Source organism: Pseudopodoces humilis, chromosome 18 (assembly GCF_049639895.1).
Source record: "Pseudopodoces humilis isolate 2021_Gansu_Grassland_sample_001 chromosome 18, ASM4963989v1, whole genome shotgun sequence".
Taxonomy (NCBI): Eukaryota; Metazoa; Chordata; class Aves; order Passeriformes; family Paridae; genus Pseudopodoces; species Pseudopodoces humilis.
Window position 1 is genome coordinate 11597366 of NC_142217.1, and position 12612 is coordinate 11609977.

Sequence of the window (12612 nt, forward strand, 5' to 3'; positions counted from 1 at the left end):
CTGTTTTGATCACGTTGCTGTTAAGGATGTTGAGCATGTTTGTACCAGGAAGAGCAAGATTTTTAGTTTCTGTGAAGGCTTAAGTGGTTTCAAAAGGTTTTTATGTATTTTCAGCCCTACACTTCAGTCCATGAGAGGAGTCTTGTGGGGTCTGTCTGGGCAGATCAGGTTAAAGGAGTGGAGCCTAATGCTTTGTGTTTAAATTCAGTTGAAAAAATGGATACTGCACACTGGAACTTGGTTTTAGAGAGATGTGAGGGTGGATTTGTTGTTTTTTTCCTTTCCTTTTCCTTACTGAAGGAAATCTGCACTCTAGCTAACTGAAATACAGTCTGTATTTAAATGACACAATGAAAAAAAGAGTGAAATTATTTTTGACTCCTGGAGAATTTAATAATATCTAGTGAGAGAACAGAGCTGACTTTATAGTAACCAGCTGTTTGTGAGATTGGCTGAACAGTGCTGGGAGAAAGCTGAATCTCTCTTTCTTCATGTGTAATCTGGGGGTGTGGGAGAAGTGGTTTAGGGAAAGTGGAAGGTTTATGGAAGGTCTGGGTGTTTGATGCATGACCCACTTGGTGTAGAGCAGTGAGCACTCTGTAACTCCCCCATCAGCAGTATCATTCCAGTGTTTAGCTCTTGCCTGTAAAACACCACTCTACTGGCAAGGAAAATAAAATGTAAACCATGATATTACCAGAGGGGGAAGGGCAGACTTCCACAAGTGCAATTTTTTTCATGCATTTTATGGTAAGTAGATGCTGTGTGTATGTTAACCCTTTGCATCTGGCTGCTGGCTATGCTAATACAGAAGGAAAAAAAGAAGTAAAAGGTGTGATACTGTTTTTATACATTCTAGCCAGTAATATTTAATTGCGTTTCTTTTTACCTGTAGGAAATGAAGATTTGTTCAGCAATTATAAATTTATTCCATCTGATCCCAGCTGCACCACAGACTCTGGTTAAACCTCTCCTGGAAGTTGTTATGAAAACAGAACGAGCAATGTTAATCGAGGTAAAAGTGGAAGTTAACATTGCCAAAATTTTTGCTTTATAGTCTTAAACATTAATATATTATAATTATAATATTTTAAATATGGTGTGAGAAAATTTGATATAATAAATATGCTCTTCAAACCTTTAGGAGGTATTAACATTTGTCTTGAAACCTTTAGAAGTGAAGTTTTGAATGTGTCCATAAATTCTCATCGTTCAAGTTCTGAACATTTTGTATCTGCATATATGCCAAGTCAAATGTATTTTATTGAGTGGTAGTAAATTAGTGGTAAATACTCTATACTCTGCATTTTTGATTTAAGTTTTATGAATTTTTCAGGCTGGCAGTCCATTCAGGGAACCACTGATAAAGTTTTTGACGCGTCATCCTTCCCAGACTGTGGAGCTGTTCATGATGGAAGCCACTTTAAATGATCCACAGTGGAGCAGAATGTTTATGGTAAGCTCTGTGGGGGGAGGAGCAGAAAAAACCCCTCAACTTGACAAATCTGATGAACAAAAAGGTTTCATCTTCTGCATTTTTTTTTTCCCTGTATGACCTTGTAGTCCTTAATCATGGTCTTACTCTTGACTTCAGGATTCCTGTTCCTGGTTTTGTATTTGTTTGTCCTGAGGTGTTGATTTTATGCCTTTCCAGATCATGTAAGGCTCTTACTGAAGTGTAGATGTTATTTTTATATACGTGAAATATAACCTCTGCAACTTTAGTGTGGAATATAAAAGCTACAGGATGATATAGTTGCCTGGTATTTTGGCTTTTAAAGGTTATTAAAATTATTTCTTCCCCTTTTGCAGAGTTTCTTGAAACATAAAGATGCCAAACCTCTGCGGGATGTACTGGCAGCTAATCCCAACCGATTTATCACCCTGCTGCTGCCTGTGGGTGCCCAGACAGCCGTGAGGCCTGGCTCCCCCAGCACCACCACAATGCGTCTCGACCTACAGTTCCAGGCTATCAAGGTATCCATTCATCCGTGTTGGTCTCTGCACTGGACATTTGCAACCACTTCAGCTACATGCCTTTTACATCCAGGCTTTCTGTGTGTGTGTGTATTACAGCTCATAGAAAACCACTTGTGAAAATGTGGAGTGTTTGTAGTCAGAGCTGCTCTGAGAAGGAAAAGAGACGTAAATTAACTATGCTTTTTTTGTCAAGGAGGATACAAGAGGAAGGCATGACAACAGAAACAGAAATTTACTTTTCTTAATCTAAACTATTTTGTGTTTCATTCTTTTGTTTTGCTGTTGAATATTTTAGAGGCCTTAATTGACTTTAAGCAAGTGCTTGTATATCATTGTTTCTCCTGACAGATCTCTTGTGTGTTGACTGTGCATTTGTCTTGTTTTGCTTTGGACAGATCATAAGTATTATTGTTAAGAATGATGAATGTTGGTTAGCAAATCAACACTCCTTGGTGAATCAACTGAAACGTGTTTGGGTGAGTGAAGCTTTTCAGGAGAGACATAGGAAGGAGAACATGGCTGCAACGAACTGGAAAGAGCCCAAGCTGCTGGCCTATTGCTTACTGAATTATTGCAAGTATGTAAAAATCTTTTTTTCCTAGACTCTGCATGTATTTATTAAATTTTAATTTTGAAAATACTGTAAGGATATATAAGGCTACTAAAAATGGTTTGCAGTTATTGAAGAGAAAGTGTAATATATTCCATAATACTGCCATTAGCTCTAAAACCATGCCTGTGGTACTGGCTGCTATTATTTCTCTTCTCCTTTAAAACCAAAATTAGTTTCGTCAGCATAGTTTGTGTATTTTTTTCACAGAAGCTTTGTCCTTTGTGTTTTCACAGAAGGAATTATGGTGATATAGAGTTACTCTTCCAGTTGCTCCGAGCTTTTACGGGTCGATTTCTCTGCAATATGACTTTCTTAAAGGAATATATGGAAGAAGAGATCCCTAAAAACTACAGTATTCCCCAAAAAAGGGCTTTGTTCTTCCGCTTTGTAGACTTGAATGACCCAAACTTTGGAGATGAGCTCAAAGCCAAGGTAACTAAAGCAATTAAATCAAAGAAGCCTGGTATTTAGGTTTAATTTTCTTCTTGGGAACTAGGGCAACAAAACTCTCTTACTTAAATGTCAATGAGTTTGATAATTGGCAGAGTCATTTAGGTGAAAATATCATACCTGAGGAAGAGCGATAATAAACAGAGGCAGCAATTCATCTTGTGTTCAATGCTGACTGCTTCAGTTTGCACTTTCTAAGAATCTATGTCCTTGGAAGAGAGAGAGGGGAAAAAAATCAGGGTGTGTCTTTTTCTTGGGGTTTTATTTATAGTTTCCTTTTGTAAGTCAGTGAGTGTGTCCAACAGGCAGGTTTGCATGTGGTAGTATTTGAATGTTGGCTGCTGTTAGAAGAATGTAATAGTACAGTAAAAGTTGCTTTGTTTATATTCTGTAGGTGCTGCAACATATCCTGAATCCTGCTTTCTTGTACAGTTTTGAAAAAGGAGAAGGTGAACAGCTGTTAGGCCCCCCAAACCCAGAAGGAGATAATCCAGAAAGCATCACTAGTGTTTTTATAACAAAGGTAACAATCTTTGTTTACACTGAAGTATTTGAAAATTAAAACAAAAATTTGTTCCTCTCATTTGACTTTTCATTCTGATTTGAATTAGTTGTTCTGTTCTGAATATTATGGTCTGTTATGTCAAATTGCTTCATAATGTTGAATGTGAGATCCATTAGTCATCAGTAGAATGGGACTACAATTTTCAGTTTATGCTGTTTTCAGAATGTGTATTTGGAAATGGGCCTTGCTTGGCTGTAATCCCAGTCTTTTTTATAAGGAAAGCTTTTCATGACCCAACATCAGTGTCTTTCTAATTCACTGCTATTTCATGGAACCAGTCAGCAGTTATAAAATAAATGTTGTTGAAGATGAGGGGTTTTTATTTCTTTCTTTTCATATGTTAGCAGTTTGGGAGTTCCCAGATGTGCTCATTATTTAAAGGTTCACACTTCAGAAGGTTGTTTTGTGGGTACTAAACTGAGTCAAGAAAGTAATTACAGGTTTTTAGTCTTCTTAAAAATCAATCAAAAAGCAAAATTTTGGGACTTTGCCTTTATAATAATAGAAGTTGTTTTTCTTTTGTTTTTGTCAACTTCATTCTCTTGTCTTTGATCATGCCTTGAACTAGGTACTTGATCCAGAGAAACAGGCTGATATGCTGGATTCTCTGAGGATCTATCTGCTGCAGTTTGCCACGCTGCTGGTGGAGCATGCCCCCCATCACATCCATGACAACAACAAGAACAGGAACAGCAAACTGCGGCGCCTGATGACCTTTGCCTGGCCTTGCCTCCTGTCCAAGGCCTGCGTGGACCCAGCCTGCAAGTACAGTGGCCACTTGCTCTTGGCACACATCATTGCCAAGTTTGCCATTCACAAGAAGATTGTTCTGCAGGTATTGACCATGGGCTTGTGTTAGGTTCCATAGAGTGCTTTCTTTCATTTTAAGATTCAGAGTAGAAGTTGCGTGGTGGTTTTGAATGCTGAGTATAATTCAAACACCACCAACAATTGCAGAAGCAGCAGGCCAAATGTTTAATACAGATTTACCTGGGGATAGGAGAGTATAGAAAGAAGTGTGAAGACAAATGAAAGTGGGAAGGGTGTAAGTAAGACAAGTAGACCTTTTGGTTGAATTACCAAAATTGAGAATGTTTATTCATTCAAGAGACAGATCTTCAGTTGAGACACGATGTAGGGACTAAGGGAAAACTTCAAACTGGAAGTGGAGAGGGAGGAAGAAAAGGGAATGTAAAAGAAGCAGAAGTATATGCTCTATGCTTCTGCTGCTGATGTATAATGATATTTTTAACAAATCATGGGCCTTAAGAGAAAAATTGTGTTTTTTAGAAAATGTGTTGTAGTTTCCCTTTCTTTAGAAATGCTTTGTTTTTGTAAATGCATACCATATTAATGTTGATGAGAAATTCTGCTGTTCAGGTTTTCCACAGCCTTCTCAAAGCTCATGCAATGGAGGCCCGGGCTATTGTCAGGCAGGCCATGGCTATCCTGACTCCAGCTGTGCCTGCTCGAATGGAGGATGGACACCAGATGCTCACTCACTGGACACGAAAAATCATTGTGGAAGAGGGCCATACAGTGCCCCAACTAGTACATATTTTGCATTTGATAGTACAGCATTTCAAGGTACTTGTACTGTTACTCTGGAACTCAGTGTATCTCCTGTATCAAGGAAGCAAACAGTTTGATTAGAAAAGCAGCATAATCTGATTTATATGGTTTAACTTCAAAATGCATAATTTGTCTGTAAAGATACATATCTATAACTGTCTACAGCTGTTTAATAGCAAGTAATTTATTAAGCTGTATCATGATTGAAGTTAGAACTCCAAATGTCAGGTTAGAGTATGCAAGATGAATTCATTGCACGTGCATTAGCAGTGTTCTTTAAAAGGTCTGTGAAGATTCTGTAGGAGTTCTTTAAGAAAAGTGTAGAACCATATTCTTTGCCATCCTCCAGTAATCCTTGTTTGTTTGACTTTATATATTCTGTGGGATTAACTAGATCCGTTTTATCTCCAACCAATGTATGTTGGGAAACATTAAACAAATGGGGGAATGGTGCAGAATGTCAACATAGGAACGTTTTAAAAAACACGTATTAAAATGCAATCCAAAGGGACAGCTAATACACATTTTTCAGGAACTGATGCCTCAACAATTTTTGAAAGAATATTTGAGTGTGTTCAAATTGAGTGAATTGAAGCTCTTTAAAAGGCTTGGAAAAAAATTGGTATGATTGGTTCTTGAGAAAAAACATGAATCTTAAAAAGAACATGTTCATTTGAGTGCATGAAATCAGTAGTCACTACTGAAAGTTGTAGCCAAAACACTATTTTCAATGCACCAGTTACTTTTCTGTATTACAAAATCTGAAGTGGTACAGGTTTAGCAAACTTTGGGATTGATGACTGTTTTACAATTTTGTTTTATTTCAACTTGTAGATTTTGTGTAGAATGTTATTGGTTAATGACTAACATTTCTGTGAAACCATTTTTTCAGGTTTATTATCCTGTGAGACATCACTTAGTTCAGCATATGGTTAGTGCCATGCAGAGACTGGGCTTCACTCCCAGTGTTACAATAGAGCAAAGAAAATTAGCAGTGGATCTTGCTGAAGTTGTTATTAAATGGGAATTGCAAAGAATCAAAGACCAGCAGGTAGGAAATCAAAATAAATGGGTAAAGATTGAACTGTTCCACAGTTTAATGTACTTTTTTAAATGTGCACATTGCTGATATTTCAGCCAGATTCAGATATGGACTCAAGTGCAAGTGGAGAAGGAGCAAGTTCTGCCTCATCTGCTGTTAAAAGAGGATTGTCTGTGGATTCTGGCCAAGAAGTAAAACGATTCAGGACAGCTACAGGAGCAATAAGTGCTGTAAGAAAAAATCAGGATTTATTCAGAGACTCCTAGTAGTGAAATTGTTTTTTCCACATGACTTAAAACTCCCTAAATTGAAGGTTTTAGATTTAGCAAGTATTTTAAACCTGTTCTTGTTGTTTTCCTCCTTCAGTCTTGCTGATGGCTTTTGTGTTTTGTGTGCACGCAGGTGTTCGGACGGAGCCAGTCCTTGCCAGGAGCTGATGCCCTCCTTGCCAAGCCCATCGACAAGCAGCACACAGACACCGTTGTGAATTTCCTGATTAGAATTGCTTGCCAGGTACTGTGGTTATTCTGATATGCGAATACCAGTGTGGAGTAGCAGCCACACCCATAAACCCCGCTTTTCACACAGGTTTTTTAAGGCTTGGAGTATTCTAATGTTTCTATACTTTGTTTTCACGATTAATTTACATATTAGGTTGATGCTGCAATGTATGCTTGTTCTATTGTCTAGGTTAAATTACAAGGATACTTTATCCCAAAATATTTAGACAGTTTTATAGGGAATGACTGTATCTAGGGTAATGATTGTAGTTTTATTTTCAAAATCCTATTCATGGAATTACTTTCCTGCAGCATGTAGAACTAAAGTTTTTCACCAAATTTGGAGGGAGTTACCTTTTCTAGAATGGGGAAAATTATCTGGGTGTACCTCCAGGCTGACAAATTTTATGGCTTCTGCTCCTGCAGCAGACTCAGCTGGTAAGTAGCATGGGATTTTATATCCCACAGTCCATTGCACAAAGTAGATGGGCTCTTAAGAATAAAGATGAATTGAGCAAAGAGCTGCATATGTTTATGGATACCTTGCAAACAGTAAAGATTAACCATCTTGAGTATGTTCAGAGTTGTAGTAATAAAGGATGGAATGAAACTTTTCTTTTTAAGTACACCTTTGATGGGTGATTTGGGTTAATTAGCAAGCAATTTAGACACCAGTTCTGGTGTTTACTATTAGTTGTCAGCTTTTTATGCATTAAATGCTGTGTAACTGTACTGATAAAACTACTTAAGCTCATCCATTTCAGAAATAAGAAATCATATGCTTGCATGGAATGTATAATAAATTAATGATGGTTCCAAAAGGGTGTCATTTTGCAAACTCTGATTAATTGCTAGGTAAATGACAACTCCAACACTGCTGGGTCCCCTGGGGAGTTGCTGTCTCGCCGCTGTGTCAACCTTCTGAAAACAGCTTTGAGGCCAGACATGTGGCCCAAATCAGAACTGAAATTGCAGTGGTTTGATAAGCTGCTCATGACTGTGGTAGGTAATATTCTAGTCCTGTAGGTCTTCAGGTTTCCCTGGCATGTGAGATGATTGAATATTAATCATATCTGGATATAGATTTTTACGGTACTAATCTTTGTAGGAAAAGAAAATGTTCTTATTTCTTTGTGAAGTAAGTAAGTTGTTAGGTGTGTGAATTCCATCAGTGGTTGTAATTTGTGGAGCTTCAGTACTTAATGGTTGGTGTGGTATTTTTATTTTTGGGGATTTTTTTCCTTAGGTTTTAACAAATTTGATCTGAGTTTAGTAATCTATGTAATTCTTGTTTACTCCTACTCACTGCTTTTTTGTGTGCTTGTTCTTTAGGAGCAGCCTAATCAGGCCAACTTTGCCAACATTTGCACTGGTTTAGAGGTTTTAAGTTTCCTGTTGACTGTGCTGCAGCCCCCTGCTATCCTGAGCAGCTTCAAGCCCCTGCAGCGAGGGGTAGCAGCCTGTATGACCTGTGGGAACACCAAGGTTTTGAGAGCTGTCCACAGCTTGCTGTCTCGCTTGATGGGAATTTTCCCCACAGAACCGAGTGAGTGATGTTTTCTTCCGCCTTTTATCCTGTATTGATGCATAACTTAAGTGGTTGAGGGTGGGGTGAAGGGACTCTTTGGAATGTGCTAAATATTCTGTTCTATGATTCCTGCATTTAATGGTCCATTTTAGATTGCACTTTCAACCTCTGATTAAGAAAGGAAAAGCTGAAATAAGTAATCATGTGGAATACATCATTATCCGTTGACATAAAAACTTAATAACCTGGGGCTGTCATAACTTTAGTTCAAGAAATGCATGCTATAAATTTAATGTATTTTTGCAGTTAGAATTTTTGAGCTTCAGAAGTGCAATTTTTTAGTTATTAAGCTTTTCTGTTTTGCTGAAACAAGGAAGATAAAGTGTAAAAAGAAAAGCAATATGTAATATGCTGTATATTTTATATGTACATATATATATATGTGATATGTAATATTCTAATTAATAGAAGCTAATTTAGATAATCTTTTCTTGGAAAAAAGAAAATCAGTCATGTAAAACTGCACATCAAATTGAGTTACTCAGAAGTGGTACACTGTTATAAAGGACATACTGGTATAATAAAGAGGTTTATATAAATGAGGGATCTGCCTGTGTCACCTTAGATTGTTGACAATAAAAGACTCCAGTGATGTTTTAGTGCCTGTACATTCCCAGTGTAACTGTTCTTTGCCTGTTCTGTGGGTAATGTTACCAGAACTAATCACACCTCTAAACTCTGCAGGTACCTCAAGTGTAGCTTCCAAGTACGAAGAGCTGGAATGCCTTTATGCTGCAGTTGGGAAGGTTATTTATGAAGGACTGACTAATTATGAAAAAGCCACCAATGCCAACCCTTCCCAGCTCTTTGGTAGGTGTCGCACATCCCTGGCAGCTCTGTGGCAATGCCCCTGAATGAGCAATGCTTTTGTCATGAATTTGCTTTTCCATGAGGAAATTGCAAGCTGATCTGGTGCAGAGGAAGCTGTGGCAAGCATTTCAAGCTGACCTGAGGGATGAGCTTGGGATGTCATATCTGTGAAGAAAGGAAATGGAGGGGGCTCATTGTGTTCTCTCTGCTCCCTGAGGTGACTTGAGAGCAATTTTTGGAGGTGGGAAGCTGTAGATCTGCTAGGTAGAAGCCTTTTGTATTCAAAGTAGGAAAAAGTTGCAGTATTGATATTAGCCAAAAAATAAAGTAAAAGTTCCTGGCAGCTTCTTACATGGAAAAAACCAAATCCTGCAGGTGCTCTGAGATACAACAGTATAGTTCAAAGAATCTGTGTGGACTCTTACATGTTCCTGTCTTTCATTTTAATTTTTTTGAGCCTCATTTATTAGCTGATTTAGACAGTGTATTAAAATTTATGTATTTATAGATCTTACACTCTCAGTAATCAAGAAATTACAAAAATACTACTATTTCTTAAGTGACAAAATCAGAATTTCTAGCACAGACCATTCTGAAGAGCTGAAATGTTTGTTTCTGTTCTTGTTTTTTGTACTTACTGAACTGCTAGACAACTTAGCTACATAATAGAATGACAATGATATATTGGAATAATAGAGTTTTGCCCAGAACTGGTTGTGTTGGTAATACAGACCAGAAATTGTACAATGTTGGAAAACCTGCTGATTTAAATGGCAAATGTCCTTCACTGTTCTATTCTGTGAGCTGTGTACGTGGTTGTAATTTTGCCTTGGGAATTGCCTATTTGTCAGATGTCAGGATGTGCTTTACATCAAACTAACCATGAAAGATGTTTCTCACATTTGGTCCAGAGCTCCCTTAAAAGCAGCACCACAATCAAGCTGTCAGGAGGTGCATTTTGTAGTAATTCTGTGGCTCAGAGGCTGAGCTTTGTGGGCCAAGTTTTGTGCCCATCTGATCAGAAAAAAAAATCAAAACTTGGGCTGGAGCCATTCAATGCCCAGAACTTGTTTCTGTAGATATATTGTGTAGATAGGTTGAATTAGAAAGTTGCAGTAGGTTTTGTTTTAGTAGGTGTAATTGCACAGTGCTTTTTTTTTTTTTTTTAAAGAGTGAAGTAGTCAACTTGAGTGAACTTCTTCAATATAAAGTTTCTATATTAGAACACCAAATTTACGATTCCTTGATTACTAAATTACTAAATCTGGGCCTGCTAATTTAAAAGGTTTTCTACTTCTTGGTACTAAAATAAATGTGCAATATCAGGAGTAGTTACCTTTTTTTTAAGGTCTTGGAGGGGAATATTGATTTCCAGTCCCTTTCTTCCTGTCCTCCTTTTTTCCCCTTGCTATTCATCATACACTTATATACAAAACTTCAAAATATTTTGATTAGTGCAAAAGTAACCTTTTAGACTTAGTCTGTGGACTAAAGCTGAGACTGAAATTTTTTCCCCAAATCTCTCCAGATTTCTAATGTTGGTAATCTGGGTAGTCCCATCCTTCTTTCATGGCATCTCTACCTTACTCAGGTCATGCCCAAGAGAAGTTTTAATTCCTGAAGCCTTGTTTTTATCTCCAGGGACTCTGATGATTCTGAAATCTGCATGCAGCAACAACCCCAGCTACATTGACAGGCTGATCTCAGTTTTCATGAGATCCCTGCAGAAGATGGTGAGGGAACACCTGAACCCACAGGCGGCAGCAGGAACAGCAGAAGCAAATACAGGTATTCCTTATACAGTCTGTTAATGATTAGAAGTGTTATAAAGTATTAAAATACCTTCATCCTAAAGGGACTCAAATGACTTTGCAGGGTTTGTGTGCATTATTACTTGTAAAATAAAGTAAATAAAATAAAATAAAACACTTCAGCCTTTGTGAGTAGTATTACTGATGTATTGAGAGCTAAAAAGGCACTTAGGAGTTCCAGTTACCTGCTTCATATATGAATTTCAGTGTTAGCCCAACCTTTTCAGTGAAGGGTTAGTGAAACATTTGTTGAGCTGCAACATAAATAGAAGTATTGAAATTCTTCAAGGCTTTAGAGTGTTGAGGGGAGAGGGACTGAATTTTTTTGATTGCTCTATGCTTTCACTTTTTTTTTACTCCTTCCTATTTTATAATATTGGAACAACTGTGTTTGACTTGTTGGAGTTGATGCTTTAGCTTTTAATCTTAAAATAGCATCTTTTTCAGTCAATATAATTCTGTCTGTTGTCAAATTAATTAGGTCATGAGTCATTGAAACAATCAGATGTTCTTGTAGAAGAAAATTCAGTGCTGGTAAAGGCCCCTGTAATTTACTAATGAATAAATTACTGAAGTAAACACTTTGAGAGAATTGCTGCTGTTACATTTCCAGCCCATACTTTAATTAGGTAAATGAGAACCTTGTAAATTTTATTAACACTGAGAAACAATTGGAAAATTATTAAACTTCATAGATAAGCAAGTCAGGAAATTAGCTGAACAGAATTGGAGAATTAGCTGCATCACAGACAATTTCTTTCACAAAGTTAATTGTAGTGTTTCAGTATTAGGGGTCTGAAATACCTTTTACTAAAGATTTGCAGAAAGGAAAAAACAAGCTTGCCTTTAGGATTTTGAATGGATTTGGTTTTGAAAGGAGTCACAGAATCATAGAATGGTTTTGGTTAGAAGGAACCTTAAAGATCATCTGATTCCAGCCCCATGCCATGGGCAGCATGGACACCTTCCATTAGAGAGTTGCTAAAGCCCCCTCCAACCTGGCCTTGGGTTCTGCCTTAGTTGTGTGGGAATGTAAAGTAGTAATTCTGAACACATTATTTCTGGGGATGTATTTCCAGGCAATGGATGGTGTTGCTGATATTTCTAAAATCACAGCATCTTATCTGGAAATTTTTTTTCCGTGATGTTTCATAGGTGTATACACAACTCCAATCCTTTTTTTGCATCCATAGCAGGTACTAGTGAACTGGTAATGCTGAGTCTGGATCTTGTGAAAACTCGCCTGGCTGTGATGAGCATGGAAATGAGGAAAAATTTTATACAAGCTATTCTAACGTCTCTCATTGAAAAATCCACTGATGCCAAAATTCTTCGTGCAGTGGTTAAAATAGTGGAGGAGTGGGTGAAAAACAATTCCCCGATGGCAGCTAATCAGGTAGATTGAGTAGATGAAGTCATTGCTCTCAAATACTAAATAACTGTGATTAGCCACTATAATTCATCAGTTTTGACAATGAGGTTTGTAATGATCTGTTATATATGTTTAGATGCCCTTGATGATGTTTAGACTATTTTCATTCCCTGTGAAAATAGCTGCAGCTATAGATACTTGGCATTTTATAGGCTTATGTTTGGCGTTTGATCTCAAATGCTGTTTTGTGGAGAACATCCTTTAAAGTAAAAGTTTTAAAATATACTTCACATTAACCTGGATAGAAAG

General features: G+C 37.4%; 1 protein-coding gene across 4 annotated transcripts in view; it reads left to right on the plus strand.

Annotated features, from left to right (window-relative positions):
• Positions 1-12612, plus strand: part of TRRAP (transformation/transcription domain associated protein) — a 74915-nt gene that overhangs the window by 29139 nt on the left and 33164 nt on the right. For all 4 annotated transcript variants that reach the window (XM_014252618.2, XM_014252620.2, XM_014252619.2 and 1 more), the window contains 16 exons: positions 896-1015; positions 1337-1456; positions 1813-1977; positions 2376-2557; positions 2827-3025; positions 3438-3566; positions 4177-4443; positions 4989-5195; positions 6073-6231; positions 6318-6452; positions 6625-6735; positions 7578-7724; positions 8055-8268; positions 8995-9120; positions 10762-10908; positions 12125-12327. In XM_014252618.2, coding sequence (XP_014108093.1) covers positions 896-1015; positions 1337-1456; positions 1813-1977; positions 2376-2557; positions 2827-3025; positions 3438-3566; positions 4177-4443; positions 4989-5195; positions 6073-6231; positions 6318-6452; positions 6625-6735; positions 7578-7724; positions 8055-8268; positions 8995-9120; positions 10762-10908; positions 12125-12327 — 2631 coding nt within the window. The remainder of the gene's footprint in view (positions 1-895; positions 1016-1336; positions 1457-1812; positions 1978-2375; positions 2558-2826; positions 3026-3437; positions 3567-4176; positions 4444-4988; positions 5196-6072; positions 6232-6317; positions 6453-6624; positions 6736-7577; positions 7725-8054; positions 8269-8994; positions 9121-10761; positions 10909-12124; positions 12328-12612) is intronic.